The sequence below is a fragment of the Orbicella franksi genome, chromosome 3 (assembly GCF_964199315.1).
Source record: "Orbicella franksi chromosome 3, jaOrbFran1.1, whole genome shotgun sequence".
NCBI classification, from domain to species: domain Eukaryota; kingdom Metazoa; phylum Cnidaria; class Anthozoa; order Scleractinia; family Merulinidae; genus Orbicella; species Orbicella franksi.
This window is the reverse complement of record NC_138147.1, coordinates 28,625,414-28,646,500: the sequence shown is the minus strand read 5'-3', so window position 1 is coordinate 28,646,500 and position 21,087 is coordinate 28,625,414. Positions and strand designations below refer to the sequence as shown.

Sequence of the window (21,087 nt, the reverse complement as noted above, 5' to 3'; positions counted from 1 at the left end):
GGTTGCAGGGAGTAGTTCCACAAACAGTTTATACAAAGGGAATCGAGGGACAAGTTGCACGGGCCTGGAGCCCATTTCTCTAAGGTCTCGTAGCAAAATCTCAAACCTTATGATTACAGAGCTGTTTTTGTCACACATTCTTAATAGAGGTTCTCTTCATACACAGAGTTTCTGTTCATACACGGAGTGTCATTCATATACACCTCTCTGTTTTTAGATACAGATTGACTCAAAATGGCTTTGCGGGCCTAAAAAGTTTCCAGGGCTTTTGAGAAATGGGCCCCTAGCTGTCAAACAAGTTTGTATTTTTAAATTTGAATTTGAATTCAAACCAATTTTAATTTGTCGGACAAGTCACAGAACAAAATTAGGTCCCTGCGACTTGTTTTTTTGACACAAATGGCTGTTGCACACAAAGGGCCTTGCTCCCAAAACTTGATGCAGGGATAAGTCACTGGGACTTGCCCCTTGGTGTGTGCCAACCGTAAAATCTGTTTTAAATTTGGTTCCCCTTTCACACTTCTAAATAAATTACTATAATGAAAAGAGGCCAGACATCGATTTTTTAAATCTCAATAACTGACAAAGTATTTGTCTCTTGCAAAGTCAAACCGGTGACCACATCAGACCTTAGTTGCAGTTGAAACAGCCAACTGAAGATTTCAGTACAGAATTGAATGACTTAATATGCGTTGGAGTATCCCATTCCCTGACCTCCACCACCCGTTCCCCTCCTTTTCCAGGTAATTTTAACCAACAGTTCACCTTTCATGTAAACATAAAAGTTCCCCAGATATCCGTACTATCCTGTCTTATTGTGTGATTCTAGAAAAATGATATCCATGCCTCCACCAAGCTGGGGCAGATTCAGAGGGGTTCAGTCGAACCCCCTAATTTCAAAAAGTGAGACGTTAATATAACGCGCTGACTTGGCCTCAGAATGCCAGAAATCCCATTTTGGAGTACCTCAATTTTAAAAATTTTCAGGGGGAGGATGCCCCTGAACCCCCCTACGGGACCCTGCCTTTGGTGGTCCTTCTTTCAAACCCCTTCTCTAAAATCCCGTACCTGTCCCAGACCAAGGATTGTTATGTTCTTTGTACCCCACTCCCCACTGGATTTCCAGTTAAGCTTCATACTTTCCCTTTTAAGCATTTGGCTTTTGAGACCCCCTCCCCCTCAGAATTTTTAGTGACCTTCCTTGGTGTGGGTATGGATTTTTTTCTTGACCAACACATTGGTTTTCTCAGACCTTACACAAACACAGGGAGACTGCTGCTAAGTATCTGTTTTTGTTATGGTATTTGTTCTTCTGGGTATTAGGATGTTAAACATAACATACGAACTCTGAATTTTTAGAGTTACTCATTCACAATCTATCTCAAATTTTCTTTGTTAGGTGACTTTTTTCAAATATTTATGTGAGAAATTTTCTTTTATTTCTGTGTTGCTTTTAATGTTGTACTACATGTACATCTTCAAATGTGTCGTAAAATGTTTTATGTTTTGACATACTGGTAGCTGAGGTCACTCAAACACAGCAGTTTCATAATACACCTTATTTCAAAATGGCCGCCATTTTAGTATTCTTTTGTTTACTTGAAAATGAGCCCTTGTTGCCTTGTTTAAGAGAAAATATTCTTTTGAATTTTGAATTTAAGAGCGAGGCAAAAAGGGCTAATTTGCAAGTAAACAAAAGAATACTTAAATGGTGGCCATTTTGGAATAATGCGTTTATCATTATATGATTTATTAAGTTATGTACACTGTAATGCAAAATTAGTTCTATAATTTTAAAAAGTTATTTTTAATGCTTTCAGCCCCAAACTTAGACAGCATAATCCTCATAGATGGAAGGTGATGTTAAGATGATTTCTGCAGAGCATTTTGAGCAATAATGGCAAACATAAAGTTACCTAAAAAACCTCATAGCATGGTAATGTTTTGAATATATGTAAAAAGAACTTATCTAGACTTAAACTCTCAAGCTTACCCCGCAAGAGAAAATATGACTTGAAGTTATCCATATTTCCATTAAAGTGGACATTTCGCGTTAGTTGAAAACACAATTTTGCACGCATCAAGCATTCTTACAAGGTTTCACATTAACTTTCTTGAGAATGCTTGAGATTTTAATCACAAGAAATTAGTTTGAGTGAGATGTTTTAAATAGTGTTCAGGAAGTTACCGTGCTGTGAGTAGATTGTTAGTAAATAATTTTTTCACTTATTGCTCAAACTTTGAGCAGAATCCATCTTAAATTTCTTTTAACAATACTTCACACTTCCAGGCAATTACTCTCGCCAAGCCAATGATTTTCTTTCTCCTCACATGTCCACTTGAGAGAGTGATGTTAGGAGAAATGACACAATCTGATCTATACAACTACAAACTCGTAAAGGAAAACAAGGAGAGAACATCTATCCATTGATATGGAGTTCTGTTCTCCATTGAGAAATTTCCTTAATTGGGTCATTTAGAATTGCCAACTATCACATGGCTGTAGCAATCCTGAATTTTACTTAAACTGGCAACAAAGAGGTCTGCTCTTTTGTCCACACGTTTAATTGTCAAGAAGTCAGTTGATGATAGATGAAAAAATTGTCATCCAGTAAAGGGAATTTGTAGAACTAACATTGGAAAAAATCTTTGACAATCAGCTTAGGACTGACAACGCATTGGGATTACTGAAAAAAGACATTGTTGAAATATTATGCACTGTAAAAGCCTCGCAGAGGTGGGGTTTAATAGCTATGGTGTAATGTAAAGTTCCATTTGAAAGCAAAGCTTTTGGTGAAGCTAACCTGGTACATTTGTTTTCATGCAATCCTTTTAAGATTGCATGATAATTTCTGCACAAGCTTAACCAATGGAACAGACTATTGTGGATGCCATCCATAACGAGAAACCCTGAAATATTATGAATGGGTTGTATGAATATTTTGCATTAGTCCTCTGCGACTAGAAGGTAATTCTGACAATGTACTAGTGAAATATCTCGCTGTATTTTTTGATCAAATTTAATTGACACTTCACAGGGGTCGTGTGTTTCCTTGACAAAGGCATATTAAATTAAAATGTAACTGGCATTAAAGGTTTATATTAGGCCCTGTAGGTTCATTTTCAATTTGCAATGCTGTAAATACTTTGTAGGAATTGAGAGAAAAGAACATTTTGTCTGCAGTTATTTTAATTGTCTGATTGTGTAGTGTGTAATGTATGCACCCCGAGGAAGGTTGACAGGGAGGGTTTCGAAAGCCAGTGTTTGGAGGAATGCATGAAGTGCTGCTGCCTAAGGGGGAGGGTTGGATATTTTGTGTTGGTGGTGTGGGAGGGGAGAGTGGATATTGCGTGAGGCATTGCCCTAACACATGTCACATGTAGCCAAGCCTAAAAGTGGAGTTCGTAATAGGCAATTTGCATGGTGTCATTTGACTACAACTACCAGAATCCTTTGAACACTTTTTCTGTTTGTTATGTTAATTTTTGGCAGGTGGTTTCACTATTTTTTCCAGTTGAAGACTTGACAAAAAGGAGACTATCAACTAAAGCATGCCTAATTTTTTGACTTTTTTAGAAGTAACAAAATAGTCTACTCTTTTTCATGTTTTGTGAATATGAACAAACCAGGGGTTAATTTGCCCTGAAATTAAGCCTTTGTATGTACCCCCTCCTCCCCAAGAATTACAACCGTGCTTGAGGCTGTGATCCAACTGAAAACCAGTATCTGGGCAACGGTAAACTTCCAAAAAACATGTGGCCTCAATGAGGTCTAAACCTGAGCCCACAGTATGGTCACATGATACTGGTCAGCAGATACCTTGATTTGACAGGTGTCAATTGACCATAACATGGATGTCCAATATCAAAGGGCATATAATTCATGGTAGGCCACCCATATAGTTGCCCTGCAGTTTGCTCTTATATACTGTGTTTGCTTGCAGTTAGCATTTATATACTGTGTTTGCTTGCAGTTAGCATTTATTTACTGCCGTTTGCTTGTGATTAGCATTTATGGGGCAAAGGGGAAGGTGACTATCTTTCCTACCATGAAGTTCCTGCCATATCAAAGATGTGTGCTGTAAATCAAGGCTGCATGCCATGGAGTTTGGCCGCCATGTTGCACGTTGTTGTAGGGTGTGCATAGGGTACATGCATGTGGTGTATTTCCTATGCTTATGGTGCTCTTCTTGGCAGCCCAGCTCTACTAATAGTAGAAGGAACTCTTAGGAAGCCTACATATCACCAGTGAGTTGTAAATTTTGAATATTGACATACACAGGGCAAGTTAACAAGTTATGAATTTTATTGAATAAAAAATTCTACAAACTACTAGCTCAAGGCTATGAAGTGCCTTTGAGTACAAGGTCATTCAGCCTTGCTTTTCCCTTCATCTCGATGGTGCAAAAACACCAGGCTGAAGATAAACAACCCTATCATCATAGAAAAGGCACTAGCGTAGTATGGGTAGGCAGACAGAATGAACCGTTCATATTGTGTGTGTTCTCTGGGACGTACGGACACCTGAGGATGAAGACAACAACAACAGATAAGAAATTTAGCATTAATGGCTCTTATGTTGCACCATAATGTGAAGTGACTGGGAATACTGTTTCTCCCAACTTAGAACACACACTAAAATGACAGTTACCTGCGTCTTGCTGTGAAGGTAAGTGTATCCAATGCGGTTATATTCAACCTTAAACTGGAATACCCCATACACATCAGGGAGCTTGAACCTTGCAACAAAAAGGCCGTCTGCAAACAGAAAACAGAACATCACACCTCAGGTTCACAATGACACTTTGTAATTGACCTTCAGAGCTAAAATTGGACTCAAGATCAGTTTATGTTGTCTTCTCAAGCCTAGTCGATAGATTTTCTCATACTATTCAAAGACAACAACAATAATTTGCTCAATTTCAAAAACAAGGTAAAATTGACTCGAACCATTGGACTTGTTGAGGGTGATCCTAACAAATGGGTCGATCCTGAAAAACTCCAACTGGACATCGGTTCCCTGGAAGGATTCCCACTTTCCATTCACCAGCTCTTCAATTCTGATGCTGTAAACCTGGATTGAAAGAAAAGAAATATAATTATGTTATTTGCCGGCCGGGAGGTCTGTATAGTGAAAAACTGTGACCGTGGTCTTTAAATTGCAGCATTTTCAAGCCCGAGGTCAAAAATCCAGCCCGTAGTAGGCTACATTGTCAAAAGCTGGAACGGTCACGAACCCATGATTAGCCAATCAAATTCCAGGATTTAGGATTCCGGCCCAATCAGATGCTTGAGAAAAAATAAATAGAGTATATTACGTGGCTGTGCACAGATACGAAATTCATCTTCAAGTATTTACAACACAAGAAGAGAAATTTCGTATCTCAAAGCGGCCATGTAACGTTCTATTATTATATCAACACCAATAAAATACCGAAAAATTTCACTGTGGTTGCAAAAGGCGTGATTTATTATGCAATGATAGCAATTGTTACTTTCTCACTAAGAAGATATCATGTTTTTGCACGAAAGATCACCTGGTACATGTGTTTCATTGGTGTTTCCAGAATCTCAAGGATTAAATAATCCTTTTACATTTGACAGCTAGATATTCCTAAGAAAAAAGTGTATCCATGGCATATAGTAACAACAAGGTGATCTGGTAGCCTTCAAAGTATGCATTATTTTATGAACAGAGAGGATTTTTTGATCACTGTTAAAGGGTTTTAGAGCACTTTCTGCCTAGCTCCAGGAAGAAATTCTACGACAATGCTTTAGATGGAGAAGCTCCGCTTGGAATGGTAAGCTCCTAACAAGTGGCCTAAAATATCTACTTTTCTGCGTAAGCTTAGATCAAGCAGCTACATGTGCGCTTGTAAATTGCTGTCCTATCCTAGGCAGAAATAAATATACATGTAGGTCTCAACACAACAACTGGAATTGTAAAGATGAGAAACTTCCATTTTCCTGAGAAAATGAATTGAAAACTTGAAGAGAACAACACCCTGTGAACAGTTCCTTGACTCCTACACTGAATGAGAACATAGCACGGTGCTGGGCAGAGGAGAAATTAGCTGCTCGCAGGGTAACATGTTCAAAGGTACGTGTACACAAGTAAGAATGTTAACCTCTCTTTCCCTACCACATCCCCCTTCCAAATACCTGGACTGATCTAGCATTGCTATGGTCATAAGTTTAAACTAAATGATTGTTTGATCCCTGATCAGCACGGTGAAACTAGCAGGAAAAGTACAGTCAGGGCAGACATGTTAATCTTCCAATGAGCCAACAGAATCAAGGTTGGGGTTGAGACAAGGGGTTGTGATAAATCAAACAAGAACTGAATTTTGAGCTCATATGATACGTGTTCACGTGCATACTGCATAATAATGCATATTATTTACCACATCTTCTTCTATGGTGTAAGCAACAGGAGGTGAGGCTTCTCCAGCACGGTGATGTTCAACCTCTCCAACACGAAGGACACCATTCTCCTTAAAAACCCACTCACTCAGGGCAATGGCCAGGTCTTGGTTTCCAGTTTTAGAGTACCTAACATCAAGTGATGCACTAGTTAGTACTATTTTTCAAAGAACGAGGCTCTCTTAAGCACTAAATAAGTGCACCATATTGTACTTCACTTTGTTTTTTCATTTGAAATGTTGAAACAATAAGAAATACATAATTTATCAACTTCCGAACCCCATCAAAATCTATTCAACTGGTCATGACATCACATAGTTTAAATAAACAGAAGTTAAAAAACTTCAAATTTTAATTTCTACAATTATAAATACTGTTAATAGAAACATACTGTTTGGAGCCAGCTCTTGCACTCTGCACAGGTCTGTTGAAGTACCTGCATGGTGAAATTACATGTTAACAGTAGGAAGTGAATAAGCAGTCAAAATAAAATTAAACTGCCACAATGAAGATGCTTAGGAAATATCCAATCGCTCTCTGGAAAGTAAAACATGTGCAAGATGGCACAGTCAAGGGCAATCAACAGAGAACAAACAAACAAGAACAAAAGGCCTTTTTTTTCCCCCTAACTAGCAAAGTTTATCAAACTACAATATCAATCAATACTGCACTGAATTTACTGGACTATAACCACAAATGTTCTGAGAGCAAATTGCTCACATGATAGTGAATGGCCAGGTTGACTATAAAAGTTGCAACTCATAACTTTAAACAGCATCAAGCACATACATGTAGTTACACACAAAAAAATATGCATGTGGTCTAGAAGAGACTTCCATTTCAAAGTAATTTTGAAATTGCACACTTGTACATATTAAGTAGTGCTTGTTTCCAAAACAAATGTAGCAACTTACTCGTCACTGAAGAAATCCAAAGAGCCTGAGAACACAACCCTGGCATTGTTTCTGGCTTGAAGACCAGCAATCAACAGAGTGCTCTTGCCAACGGCATGTGGGTACTGCAATGAATGTTGGTAATGATAATTAGCAACATCAGGTGAGACAGTGGCCTGGCTAGTTTACATCCAAACCTCTACAAGTACCTAAGGGACAACTCAGTCAATTAACACTTAACATACCTCAGAGATCTTGACATCAGGATAGTAAGAGTAAGCAGTAGAGGATGCAGTCAACACCTCCATTACCAAAGGATTGTCAGTGTCAGCAGTCATTCTGTTAAGGGAATGCAACAGAGAATAAGTTACAGATTTCCACCTCACAGACTTAACTCTGCAGGTAATCTGTAGAACTGATCAATTCATGAAATAGGTCTATACCGTTTACAACAATGCAAGAGGACAGGTGATGAGAATTGCTTGATTATCTTAAATTATAACTTGATCATCTCCAAAAAATGCCCTCTTATTAGATGGAGGACAATGAAGATTAGATTTTCATAAGAACTTGTCCAGCAGAAAGTTCACTAGCCCAGACATACCCCTAGGAAAGAAGCTTGTTGAGTAAACAGCCTCTCGTGCCCCCAATGCTTTTCCCAGCCATTCAAGGAAAATCAAAGATTCCAATCAACCCCAAATTTTCCATAATAATATTACAAATCTGAGAAGTGATCAGGTTGATTGCTGCTTATATACAGAGATCTGAAACCAGGAAACAAGTGAAATGCAACATTATAAATGGGGTATCTCAGCAGTGATAAAGATAGAATCTCATGTTGCTCAAGCAGAGATATCACAAGACACAGGGGGGGGGGGGGGGGCACCACCCAATTTTAACATACCTACTAAATGCATCCATAGATAGAAGGCATGCTACAACTATTAATTTTTAACATGCACATACACACTTGTACTACTCACCCAACTCCCTGAAACAGCAGAGGCTTTAACTCTGAATGTCCAGTAATGGTGTTTGCCTTGATGATGTTTGAAGGGTCAGCTACTATCAGTGTGTGCTAGGTAGCAACAAAAATCAACACTGTTACATCAGGTTAAACCTCCATACGTGTACACTGGACAAGCCCCTCCACCTTATCTATAACCAACAACTGAATCCCCATAAATTATTGGCATCAAATAAAATTACTGCTTCAAGCAACCACTCAATTCTATTCTCAAAGCTCTAATTTATAAACTTGGTTCAGAAACATACAATGACCCTCCCTCCCTTAAGGTAATTCTTCTGAAATAAAAGTGACAATAGATATTTGTTCAAACTTTGTCCACTGAATATTTGTCATGTGATAACTTCAATTTTGAAATAAAAAAGGGGGGTGCCCATGCTCATTAAGGAGCAGTGAGGCATTGACAATGCCCCATTTTAGCATTATTTAATGCTTATTATTAAAGTGCATTTCCAGTAATTGTAACATCTTTGTGAACCTGGACTCATAAGAACACGCATTAAACTACAGTCAATACATTGTGTCGGACACAAATAAACATTTTAAGCTTGATTCAGACAGAAAGCTAAATCCTTGATTAAAAATTTGAACCAAATTTCTTGACGTGGTTACCGACTGCAAAATAGAAAAGGCCACAGTGTATCTGCTATTTTTCTTATTTATTCAATTTTCAGCAATAGAAATTGGATCAGTCTTTTCTCACGCAAAGCTTATGATAAGTTGACTACAATGACTGGAAAAAAAATTGGGGTGCCCATGCTCGTTTGTGAGCTAGAGCCACTTTTCAACTGACAGAGCTCAACATCAAGGCAAATCCATCATGTTTTCACTATGCGCGTGCACGAGCGCGTGCTAATGAGGCCATAAATTATGCGCAGTAAGGATGCGCGATGCAAATGTGAGGAATGACCTTAAGGTAAGTATAATGCTAGTATTTAGTCTCTCCACTAAAACAATTAGTGATGATGATGCCTGGTGGTTGCTGCTCACAGCACTGTCATGGTTACCCACTGTGCAGAGCTTGTAGCATGTGGCTCCACCAGTCTTACATGTACAAGCACCTTTTCCATGCCTACATGTATCTAATAAGACAAATCTTAGTCCAAAATTATGGTATGTTTCAAAGGCATATGACAACCTAAAGGCAGTTTGTTTCTATAAACAACGCAGACAAATCAGTGTTGCAGCTTTGACAAACAAAATGCTGCTTTTTCACTAAATACAATCATGAATATAATGGAAATAAGCCAGTTGATGTACCTGATCTAAGTCAGAAACATCATGGTTGATGTGATCAATGACTGATGTCTTCTCCTCGTCAAATTCCACCCCACATTCACTTCCCAGTTCACGAATAGGATCACCTAAACAAGGCCACAAGTCACTGTTAAGTTACGGTTTAAAATTATTTCTCAAAAAAAAAAAACAAAAAACAAAAGAACTTATTAATATCTTGAAGGAAAATATTTTATTCACTAACAATAATGACCATAAACTGACCAATGGTAGAGCTTGTAGCAACTAGAACATTGCCACCTCCATCAATGAAGTCCGTAATAGCTCTGACATTCAACGAGCCACCAAATTCTAAAAACAGAAGAGGAACATTTTGTTACTACATAGGGGTAGTTGTACACTTAATGAAAAAAAAAAAAAAAAAATTTTATTTTAATATCTCTGTAAATCAATCATCTGATACATGGAATCTTATTGACCACTACCGGTAATAGAAAAGCCAAAAAAGTATTGTAATAGTGCAAATTAAAACTACTTTTTGGTTACTTCTACACAAATAAACGGCACGCAATGCATGCAGAAGCGATGACGTTTAAAAATTGTTCCTAGAAGATTGGAACATGAGCAGACAAACTGATTCTTAAACTTTTGGGTTAGACATTTAAGGGGTTTACATTTAGGGTAGTCCATTGGTGGTTCATTCAAGTAGTTCATGTACCAGGTCCATCTTGTTAGTCCCTGTGCTGGGGGTCAACGAAATGTACCAACCCAAATAAAAAGCACTTTGCTGAAAAGTTCCTCTCTCTGAAATCAACACCTTATTATCTTTAAAGATATTTAGCAAAGCTAATTACCTCACCAGAAATTAATTTGTTGTTTTAACCATATACTTGTCCAAGAGAAAATCATTTTCTCTTGACTTGTCATATCGCATGTGCGACCTGCTTGTCTATCTAAAATTGTATGTATCGAAGATATGTTATTATGAGTTTGCCCCTGAGCGCAAATTTATCCAACACCGTATAAACCAAAATCCACCCCAAATCTTCGTTTACAAGCTGATATTAAAAGCACTTCGCTGATCCCACAAACAGCAAAGGAAAGCCGCAAACTACAACTTTCTCTCTCTGAAATCGACACCTTATTATCTTTAAAGATATTTGGCAACGCTAATTACCTCACAGAAAATTAATTTGTTGTTAACTGTATACTTGTCATCAATGAACATTCGTATTGTCTTTACCCTGACAAAACGATTATCGATTGTTTAATCACAACCACTCTTTTGTTGTAAAACAGCACATTTCCAAAACTTCGTAAACAACTGAAAACTGCAAATCTTGAATCGTACCCTGACTACATTATCACTACTGTAAACTGTATATTTCAGTGCTCATACAATGCTCATTCAATTCACTTCACGACTGGCAAAAGTACAACTGTGCTACCAATCCGTAAATTTTATGTAGACCCTTTAGCTATCACGTGTGCGACTTGCTTGTCTATCTAAATATGTATGTATGGACGATATGTTCTTATTATGAGTTTGCCAGTGAGCGCAAATTTATCTGACACTGTATAAACCAAAATCAACCCTCAAATCTTTGTTTAAAAGCTGAAATTAAAAGCAATCCGCTGATCCTACAAACAGCAAAAGAAAGGAAACCCGCAAAGGAATGTTACTCTCTCTCAAATCGACACCTTATTATCTTTACAAATATTTGGCAACACTAATCACCTCACCGGAAATTAATTTATTGTTTTAACTGTATACTTGTCATATTGATTAAAAGCAGTCTGCTGATCCTACAAACAGCAAAGGAAAGCCGCAAAGCCTTCACCTATCGCCTGTGCGACTTACTTGTCTATCTAAACTTGTATGTATGGAGAATATGTTCTTATTACGAGTTTGTCCGTGAACGCACATTTATCTGATACTGTTTAAACCAAAATCCACCCCTAAATCTTCTTTTAAAAGCTACAATTAAAAGCACTCTGCTGAACCTACAAACAGGAAAGGAAAGAAGTGAAGGAATTCCCAGAGTGCATTTCGCTTCCACAGGGGATAAATTGTGCGTGACATAAGCACACGGACATAAGCGCGACAAACTGTGTGAAATCACTATCCAAAGGAATGCATACATGCCAGCATAAAGCGATGACATCACACAATACATCATCGCTTAAAAATGTATAGTTTCATAATTGTTCTATCACTAGGCATACTTAAAGGCTCGTCTGTGTTTCTCCCTTATGAAAGAGAGGTCATGAACACTAACCTTCAACAGATGGTGAAAAGATGATGAGATGCTGATAAAGAAACTCTCCATATTTCACCAGAGAAAGGCTTGAATCGTCAGCAGAGCGGAACACCAGATCAAATCCCCTTTCTGACACAAGAAAACAATAAAGCTAAGTTTGAGCCAATCAGCAGGCCTCATATTATCTTCTTAGGCAAGACACTTCAGTGTCACAGGGTCTCTGTCCATTGATTTAGTGTTAGCGGTGGGGGGGGGGGGGAGGGGAAGGGGAAGAGGGACTTCTATTATTAACATTATAGATTTAAAACATGGGTTAAAGCTCAATCAAATTTCACGAAACTCTGCTTTTGTACTACATGTACATATTGAGCCAGGATCAGTTTATATAAACTGTTTTAAATATAGCCAAATTAATACAATCTATTAATAAAATTCAATGGACTTCACGACAACATTGTTTAACCAAAGCAATAACCTTATTGATCGTTTTCTTGTAACAACGGTCACACCATCGGACTTGGTTGCGTTATTTTGTTCTTGATTTTTCAAAAGAAAAATTATATTAATAACTTAAGGTCGTTGTTTCTTTGGCTGGGCGAGTAGTAGCAGTAGATTTTACTACCAATTCTCAGTTTCTAAAAAGAAAGTACGTAAGATGCATGGATCGTGTATACAACAACAAGATTAATGGTAATAAAAGTTTGAAAAATGATACATTTAAGAGTTTCTTGGAACTAATTTCCCCTTTCCGTGCTTGCTGACTGAAATTTTAACCCGCTGACTGGACACTTACAGCTATTGTTTCTAGACCAAACCTGCTACTTTGTTAGTTTATTCCTACCTTTGAGAGAGTTAAAAAAGATGGAATGCGTTTCCTTCGTGTTGGCATTATCGACAAGGACGAGAGTTTTTCCGCCTGCTTCAGTCAGCTGAAAGAGAGCGAGAAAAACAGTGAAAGTGGAGATGAACAACCAAAGACGACACGTGTCCTTCGATACTGCCATGATGGGAGAAAGAAGGGAAGGTGCAGAGAGTAGCCTCGTTTTGATGTGAGAAGGGTTACTAGTTCCCAGTCCCCAGAACGCATCTCGCCAACCTCATCTCCAGGGTCTTCTCCCCTTTTCAAAATAGCTGGCGTAAGTATGGAGCTATATCTATGACAAAATTCAGCACCCAGTAACTGATATCAAATTACCCAAATTGTACATGCATCAACCAAAAGCTGAATGACAACTAGCCGATTCTACCAATAGTCATTACGCAAACAGGCATCACGCTAAAAGGCATCACGCTGAAAGGCATCGCGCTAAAAGGCATCACGTAGAAAGGCATCACGCAGAAAGGCATTACGCAAAAAAGTATCACGCGAAAGGTATTACACTTACTAAAAGGTATCACGCGAAAGTAAAGTAAAGTAGTTTATTAAAACTCTCTTGCAGTAAAACAACTGAATTAACGAGTACATTTTACAATCTTAAATTACCTAAAGTACAATAATTTACAAATATAACAGTGGTACTATTAATTGAGTCACATAAAATATTTAATTGTAAAAAAGTCCTCTACTCTCTTTGTCGTCCAGGCCTGCATGTTTATAAGTATAACAGTGATACTATCAATTGAGTCACATAAAATATTTAAATGTAAAAAAGTCCTCTACTCTCTTTGTCCTGCAGGCCTGAATGTTCTGGAAAAGATAATACTTTTGTGTTTTCTGCCTTAAGGGATAGTTAGGCCCGTCCAGGAGTGGACTGGGGAGCAGATGATGCAAAGGGTGGGTGGGGGACTTCATTTTCAGCATATATTTGTAGCACAAGTGTACTCTTCTATCATCTAATCTATCTAGTTTACCTAATAGTAATGCATGAAAGTATGACTCTGCTTCGGGGTAAATTATGTTAAGCGCCCTTTTTTGCACTCGTTCTATGGCTTCGGACAGATAGGCAGGAATATCCTGCCAGACCGGTACTGCATACTCCAAAACTGGCCGAACTGAGCAAAGGTATATCCTCAACATGTCAGGTTGGCACACCCTGGCTCTGCGCAGAACTCTAAGGGAATATAACTTCTTACAAGTCTTCTTAATAATGTAATCAACATGAGAGTTCCACTTCAAGTCATTGTCCATAATAACTCCTAAGATCTTATAGGTATTGACACTCTTGATGACATTGCCGCCAATTATTATGGGATTAATGAGACAATTGGAGTTGCGTAGGCATCACGCAAAAAGGCATAACGCTTCTGCTTGTGTCTCTACACGTCATCTCCCTCTCGCACCATAATAAGGGAGAGGTGTAGCTGCAGTAGTGAATTCATGTTAAGGAGGTTCTTGTACTATCGCCAATGTCATACGAAGAACACCCAGCACTTGTCCGCCATTTTGAAAAATACTCGCCGATCTCACCGATCGGAAAGAAATGCGTTTGTTTTCGATTCCATTGCTCACTTGCTGTATTAACTCTCTCAAGGCATGCCTCCTGTACTGAATTAAGACCTCGCAAGGAGGCAAAGACGTAATGTCTCGGTCAAAAACTATTTGAGAAGGCTGTTACCCTACAAGACAAGAGTAAGAAGAGTTAGCCCCGGATTCCATATAATTTTTGTAACGGTGCCTTTCTGGGAGACGCCTTTTCGTGTGATGCCTTTGAGCGTGATGCCTTTTTGCGTGATGCCTTTTCGCCTGATACCTTTAAGTGTGATGCCTTTTCGCGTGATGCCCTTCAGCGTGGTGCCCTTCAGTGTGCCGTCTTTTCGCATGATCTCTTTAAGGAGTTTAAGCGTGATGCCCTTTAACGTGATGCTTTTTCGCGTGATGCCTGTAAGCGTGATGCCTTTTCGAGTGATGCCTTTCAGTGCGATCCCTTTTAGCGCGATATCTGTTTGCGTAATAACTATTTGTAGAATCGGCTAGTTGCCATTCACCTTTGGATTGATGCATGTAAAATTTGGATGATTTGATATCAATTGCTGAGTATTGAATTTTGTCATAGATATACCTCCATAGAGTCCATTCTGGTCATGGATTCATCGGTTCCTATGATGCACCATGATCCAGACAGATCTTGGATCACTGATCCTGATCCGGATCACGCCAAAGAAACGCAGCCTTAATATGAAACGAAGCTGGGAGCCATCTCTTTCAGTCGGTTATTTTGCATATTTTAGAATTTAGGTAAACCCTGGCCTTACGGGTAACTCGTAGTCCCGTGATAAAACAATGATACACATGTTAGTCGCTGATTGGGTCTTGAAGTCGTGAGAGGTACCATGCGCGCACGCAGACATGACGTGTGCTCGCTTTGTTTGTTCCACTTCGAAAGTTCAAAATATTCTTCCCAGACTGAAGCAGGTTCACCGCACATAGCTAGACAAGCAAAGCAATGGCATTAAATCAGCCACTCTTAGACTTGTTAACAGCACCTCGAGTGGAGAAAGTTTACATGGATCATGGCACCGGTGCACGCATGAACATCAGTGTGTTTCAAGCTGAAGTGAAGTCAATCCCTGAAGGCGCTTACATGGTCGGCCAAGTGGCTGTTCCTGCGCACACAAACGTTATCCCTCCATCATCTGTGATTCTCGTGTGGCCCTTGGTTCCGAGAGATGGTTTTGGCAATCTGATTATGCCACCGACAGGTTACGAGATGATTTGGAATGACAAGTGTTCAGGTGGCAAACAGGATGGTTCGTTTTGGCGCCCTCAAGCTCCTTACGGCTACATAGCACTGGGTGATGTGGCTTGTAATGGCTACAATCCGCCTGCGGCTCAGTTTACAGCCAAATACGCCTGCATTCGCGGTGACTTGCTGTCTGAAGGAGCGCTGGATACTGCAGCTCTGTGGACCGATCAAGGCTCGGGTGCTCCAATGAATGTCTCCATCTGGAACGTGAAAGGCAACGGACTGGGTGGATTTTTCAAGGCTCACGCGGGTTACAACAGGCCATCTTGCCAGGCCTTCGTTCTGCCTGCCAAGGTTTCCAAGATGGCCGTGAAACAACCTGCAGAACAATATCACCGTTATCCCCAAGGTTTCGCTTATCCGCACTAGCTTTTATCGCGGACGATAGCTACAATACGAAGCTCGAGACTTTGTGGAAATGGTATGCTTAGAGCCAGAGTGATCCTCGTTTTATTGCTTAGTTGCTGACTATGCAGTTACGTTTTAAATAATATCATCTCAGTTTTATTTCTAGGAATATAGATGTTGTTTTCGAGAAATGATTATTGTCTTGTCTGGAGATACCTCAATGCGCGCCCATGGTTTAGTTCAGACTTCCTGTTTTTCTGAGAAAAGGAACCTCGTGAGCGCATATTTTGAAAATAACGCCATGAATCTCTACACTCAAATGATCCAGCTAAGTTTCCTTTTCGGCGAAGACGATAAATACCACCAGAACTGATTGTAGCCCTGCTATAGAACTAAACGGTTATTCGACTTGGTGGACATCCGCGTTATGACTTTCCTCTAGTAACACAACTCATCAGTTACGGAAGTCATCTGAAAAAAAAACATGGCTTCAAGTTTGTTTTTGATCTGTCTTAAACCTCCTAATTCCCATCGCTGTCTTCAGTTAAACCACGACATTGACCTGCTTAAAGTTCTTTTATTGAAATATTTGGCCTTTAAACGTTTGTTATGCAAAATGTGGACTGAAGTTTATCTCAGTGGCACGGCACGAAAAATCGCCTTTACCGCGCGTCAAATGTGTTGTTAAAGGTTTTGTAAAGGTCGCCTTTGCACGCTTTTGACGATCTGTGACGCGAATCAAAGATAATCTGTGAATAAACCTTTACCACCAAATCAAAGGCGTGAAAGGTCGTTTTTACTCACCTTTGAACGCCTGTGTTTTTAGGGTTAAAGGTGATCCTTTGATACGCCTTTGCGCACTGTCAAAGGCGGGCCAAAAGTGTAATCAAATTTGTCTGCGATTCGAGTCAAAGGTTTGCTAAAGACGTGGTCGAAGATGCCTGTGACGCAGGCCAAAGGTTTGTCAAAGGTACTCTGCGCGTTCCGCGCTCGCGCTCCTCTTTCGCGCTGCGCGACCGTTGATCACGTTTCGCGCGATCCACATCGTATACGCTTTTTTCTGCTTGCTACACTAGCTTTGTAGCTCCGCATACGAAAGATGCAATTAGATCCGTACTCTTGATTTATGTCTGACAAGTTTTGAAGAATATATCAGCTTTAATAAGGTTGTTTTGTACCAAACTATTGACAAATGTTAACGGGAAAGCGGCCTGGAAAGGTCATTGCGCCTAATTTTAAGAAAATAAATATGTTCAATTTCATCTCAGTTTCAATTTTTTCCCCGTTTTTATCAAGAGTAAATACCTTCAAGTACCTTACATAAATGTTTTGGGCTTCAGGTTTCAAAAAGCCACGTTACAGGCTTGGTTTCAAACTACACGTAATGAGACTGATCATAAGGAAAACATTGTTCTGTCTATCGTGAAAACAACAGTCAACAAATCTTCCATGGTACAAAGTGCATTTATCTAACATTGAAGTACTATGGCTAAATTCTCAGTTCCTTAAATTTACTAGACCAGACTAGACAATAGGGAAGACAACCGCAAAATTTCGGGAAAGATATAGCAAACTTCGCACAAAAGTCAACTAGTGTATAAGCGTCCTCTCCAGATGGCACGTACAGTCCGTTGCATGGAACTCCTTATGTTTTGACAGTTCTCCTTTTCTGCTTCTTGCACTTGCTCATTCTTGCATTATAAGTGGAATGGAATACAGTGTTTTCCACTTCTTTCTCATCAAAGTGGTTAAACTGCCTTGTTGGGGGTCAATGCCAACTAAATCCCCATGATTTCTAGGGAAGACACATTTTGACAAAGTCTAAGGCGTTGACAAAATTAATCAATGCATCTTCACTGGATAAGTCCATCCTGTCGACCACTGCTTGTCCGCATTTGTCTAAACAGAAGCAAACAGACAAAAACGTTGGAAATGAATATTAAGGGTGAATCTTGGCATTCTATTCCTTAAAGTTTGCCTATAGTTTTTGCTAATATCACATTAATAAAACGTGACCAATCAGATCATTACTCCTCCTCCGAATAGTTTGTGCTTCTGTCAATAGTAGCCTTTTTTTGTATTTCTCTCCACTCTACTCAGAGATTTGGTCACACAGGTATGTCATTAAGAGCCAGTTTAACAAGCTAATTTCACCAGCTGAACAAGGGTTATCCCCAGCTAGAATTTCATAATAGAACAAAGACTTGGGGTCATTTTAAAAGTGTACAGCTTGGCACAAATAAACAAAAAGCCTAGAGCCAGTTTACCAGTCCATCTGTCTGCCTGTCTCTTAAAGACATCTTACAGACCTCTTACAACAAAGATCTTTTATGGTTGCAGAATAGCAATCTAAAAATCAACAAATCTGACATAAACTGTGACAAGAAATGAATACACACACCTTTGGGAATATTGCTGTTCCTGTGTAATTTCCACAGATCTCTTCATGTTCAGTAGTGTAATCTTTTTCCTTATTTTCATTGTAGATCATATGTGAAAAGGAGCATATAAACATATCAAAATAATTGCACATTTGATTAGTAAACAGTTAGCAACTACTTGTACACTTTTTTCCACTGAAAAAAATTCCTGAAATTAAATAATTTAACATGAGACATGCCTGCATGGAATCGCATGGCTCATTCATTGAAACAAAAATCCAGTCCAAGATGATGAATACAACCACTATGATTCCCAGTGCAGCCGCATCTCATTTATCATCATTATCCAGTCAAATTTGCCAACAAAATTTTCAATTGATTAAAAGCAAATAAATGTCTTTGTCAATTTACTTTTACTAAGTTATTATCAAATCCTCTACGCCTTAAATTCTCTACTGATCCCATCGATAGTTATGAATTAACCATATTATTAATTTTGCTTGGAAAAATTTGGTTTGGAAACCTGATGGCCAAACCAGAACAGTCGATATTGCAGACAACCACTCAAAATTTAGATTCAAAACTCAGCTTTTACCAGTCAAAAACCAACATTTCCTGAGACTGGTTTGCAACATTCTGCAACTTTGATTCATTTACCAAAAAGATTCCCACCCCTTGCATGTTTTCAATAACATTTTAATTACTTAATTTTCATCCAGGTGAGCCAGTTGATGTATTTGTCCCTTAAGAAAGACAACATTTCCTCACTTGCCCTTAAATGAACCAAAAAGAAACAACTTTTTTTTCACAGAGTGAGACTGTAATAAAAATGATCAATTAAAATAATATTAATAAGCTATAGCCAGGTTTTCAAAATCTATTTATATCCTTTCTTTGCTGGAAAAAGATGTTAAAAGTTGTGGCTGAAGAAATTATAAGGTGGTCTATGCTGCAAAATATAGAAATAACAAATGAATATTCCAGCCTTTTACTTACCAAAATGTTCTGATGTTTGCACACTTTGGAGCATTGCATGATTTAACTGCATCTGAGTTGACTATGAACTACAGAGTTGTATATTGTATCCTCTCCCAGAATTTATTATTAATTTCTTCAGTTCTTCTAGAGTGGCTAGCTGAAGGATAAAAACAACCTTCATCAGCAAATTTCCACTGGTCACATATTTATTGGCATTTAATTGTTTACTGCTCAAAAGACCAAGACATGAAACTCTAAAACTACTGGTATTGTCCAGAGAGGTCACATAATAATATTATTATGGGGTCAGCTTTTTAATTTGCAACTAATGGCAAGTTTGATTTTTTATCAAACATTGTAACAATTTCACCTACTAAAGATAAGCTGGATTACATGTACTAAAGGCATCCGTGGTCTAGTGTTGATCGATACCCTTGATCGATCCTCTAAATTGACACTCTATCAACACCCGATCGCTTTTCAATCAACACTCCATCGACACCTCGGTTGACACTCAATCTACATTTCTATTACTCAGTTTTGCAAATGTCACAGGGTAGGTGCATTTGATCACCTGGTATGACACCATTCTTAGCCCTGGAGACAGTTCAAAATGTCAAATGCCTGGCAGGTTCGGGGGGGGGGGGGGGCGGGGGGTGGTTGGGCAGGAGATAGTGGAGTTCCAAATGATTGATCCACAAGCCTGATACAACAAATATCAAAACATGTTTTTACTCCACAACATTTTGACCACTGTGATGATGCATATCATTGTCGATAAGAGTACAGACCACACTAAACCACATGCAATTTGTTAAATTCAACCCAGTGAAGTCATTTATCAACATTAATGAACAAATATCATCATAATTTCAACTGTGGCAACAAACAGAGCTTTTTTTCAATAGAATGGTAACTAGAGACAAAAGCAGAAACTTATCCATAGATTAAATTTTCAGAGTCAACAACTCTTTTAATGGCATAATGAATATGAAAATTAAGTCAGGTCGTGATGGACTGTCATGCATGGCCGCGACTGAGTTTTTCCTTCAATGCAAATTTCCTTTATATTGACATGAGCTTTCTTTCAAGGGAATTGTTTAAGCTCAGAAATTACCAGAGGCATTGTTCACAACAACTTATACGTAAATAGAGTTAAGTTTAAGCTTAATTCTTAAGTTACATTTATTTCAAGCACTGATCATGCTAAAATCTATGCTATGACAGACACTTCAATTTAATGCACAAGACTTGACTGAGTGAGAAAAAAAAAATTATGTTTGTCAACTTTTGTAAATAAGTATATGTGAATTGAAAATAAAGTTTGGTCTTTCTTAACGAAGAGCTTTGCCGATCAACTGTGATTCAGTCAAGTGCAATTAATCTTCGACCAAATTGTTTTCGCTGCCGAGGATCTGTCTTGCCATAAATATACGCAATTCACAGCTCTTTATGTAGCCATTGCTGCGTTTAATTTACTTTTTCAACTCCGTTATTCTCTGAACATTGAAAAAAAATGAACGAAATTCAAAGACTTACCTTTTCCTGGTCCAAAACACAACGAAAATTTCACCAAGGCCGCCATAATGAAGCTAAATGAAGAAAAATGTCTGCTTTCCTCACAGCCGACTTCCTTGACCTTTATTCCCTTTATTCTGATTGGCCAGAAAATGCGGGAAGCCTCTGGCAGCCGCGTTTTCCCGCTGTTTTCGAGTTGTTTCCTTGTGCCACCTCCAGGTCAAATGAAAACTTTTTTATTAAAAAAATACACATTGGCAAAAAAGCAAGCTTTCATTTTATCGTTAAAACAGAAAAAAAATACGAAAACGCAGGTTATTAGGGCGTTAAAAGCGGAGT

General features: G+C 38.6%; 2 protein-coding genes and 1 long non-coding RNA gene across 4 annotated transcripts in view; 1 reads left to right on the top strand and 2 right to left on the bottom strand.

Moving 5' to 3' along the window:
• The window catches only part of LOC145481893 (uncharacterized), a 287,663-nt gene extending 271,052 nt beyond the window's left edge, over window positions 1–16,611 (top strand). The window contains exons 1-2 of one of the 2 annotated variants that reach the window (XM_081460457.1): window positions 13,071–13,198; window positions 14,074–16,611. In XM_081460457.1, the coding sequence (XP_081316583.1) occupies window positions 15,224–15,892 (669 nt within the window). In that variant the 5' untranslated portion in view covers window positions 13,071–13,198; window positions 14,074–15,223 and the 3' untranslated portion in view covers window positions 15,893–16,611. Of the gene's footprint in view, window positions 1–13,070; window positions 13,199–14,058 lie in introns of those variants that run through there. The other variant, XM_081460455.1, reaches the window with a different exon arrangement.
• Window positions 4,294–12,939, bottom strand: LOC145481859 (dolichyl-diphosphooligosaccharide--protein glycosyltransferase 48 kDa subunit-like). Its single transcript, XM_081460417.1, has 12 exons — window positions 12,682–12,939; window positions 11,859–11,969; window positions 9,844–9,930; window positions 9,604–9,707; window positions 8,300–8,394; window positions 7,562–7,655; window positions 7,338–7,441; window positions 6,815–6,859; window positions 6,405–6,552; window positions 4,951–5,074; window positions 4,652–4,758; window positions 4,294–4,524 (listed from the first exon to the last, which is right to left on the bottom strand). The coding sequence occupies exons 1-12, from the start codon at window positions 12,842–12,844 to the stop codon at window positions 4,369–4,371; spliced, it is 1,338 nt and encodes a 445-aa protein (XP_081316543.1). The 5' UTR covers window positions 12,845–12,939; the 3' UTR covers window positions 4,294–4,368.
• Window positions 16,612–17,698: 1,087 nt separating the features above from the next.
• Window positions 17,699–19,615, bottom strand: LOC145482944 (uncharacterized). The gene is made up of 3 exons (XR_014048852.1): window positions 19,249–19,615; window positions 18,273–18,341; window positions 17,699–17,770 (listed from the first exon to the last, which is right to left on the bottom strand). It is a non-coding gene; the product is annotated as an uncharacterized LOC145482944 (long non-coding RNA).
• Between the last annotated feature and the right edge of the window lie 1,472 nt (window positions 19,616–21,087).

Excerpts from the sequence above, each read along its gene's own strand:
- LOC145481859 (XM_081460417.1), bottom strand. The coding sequence starts at position 12,844 with ATGGCAGTATCGAAGGACACGTGTCGTCTTTGGTTGTTCATCTCCACT. Across the intron at positions 5,075-6,404 it reads ACACCATAGAAGAAGATGTG|GTTTACAGCATCAGAATTGA; the intron begins GTAAATAATATG and ends CTTTCAATCCAG. Across the intron at positions 4,525-4,651 it reads ACCTTCACAGCAAGACGCAG|GTGTCCGTACGTCCCAGAGA; the intron begins GTAACTGTCATT and ends CTTCATCCTCAG.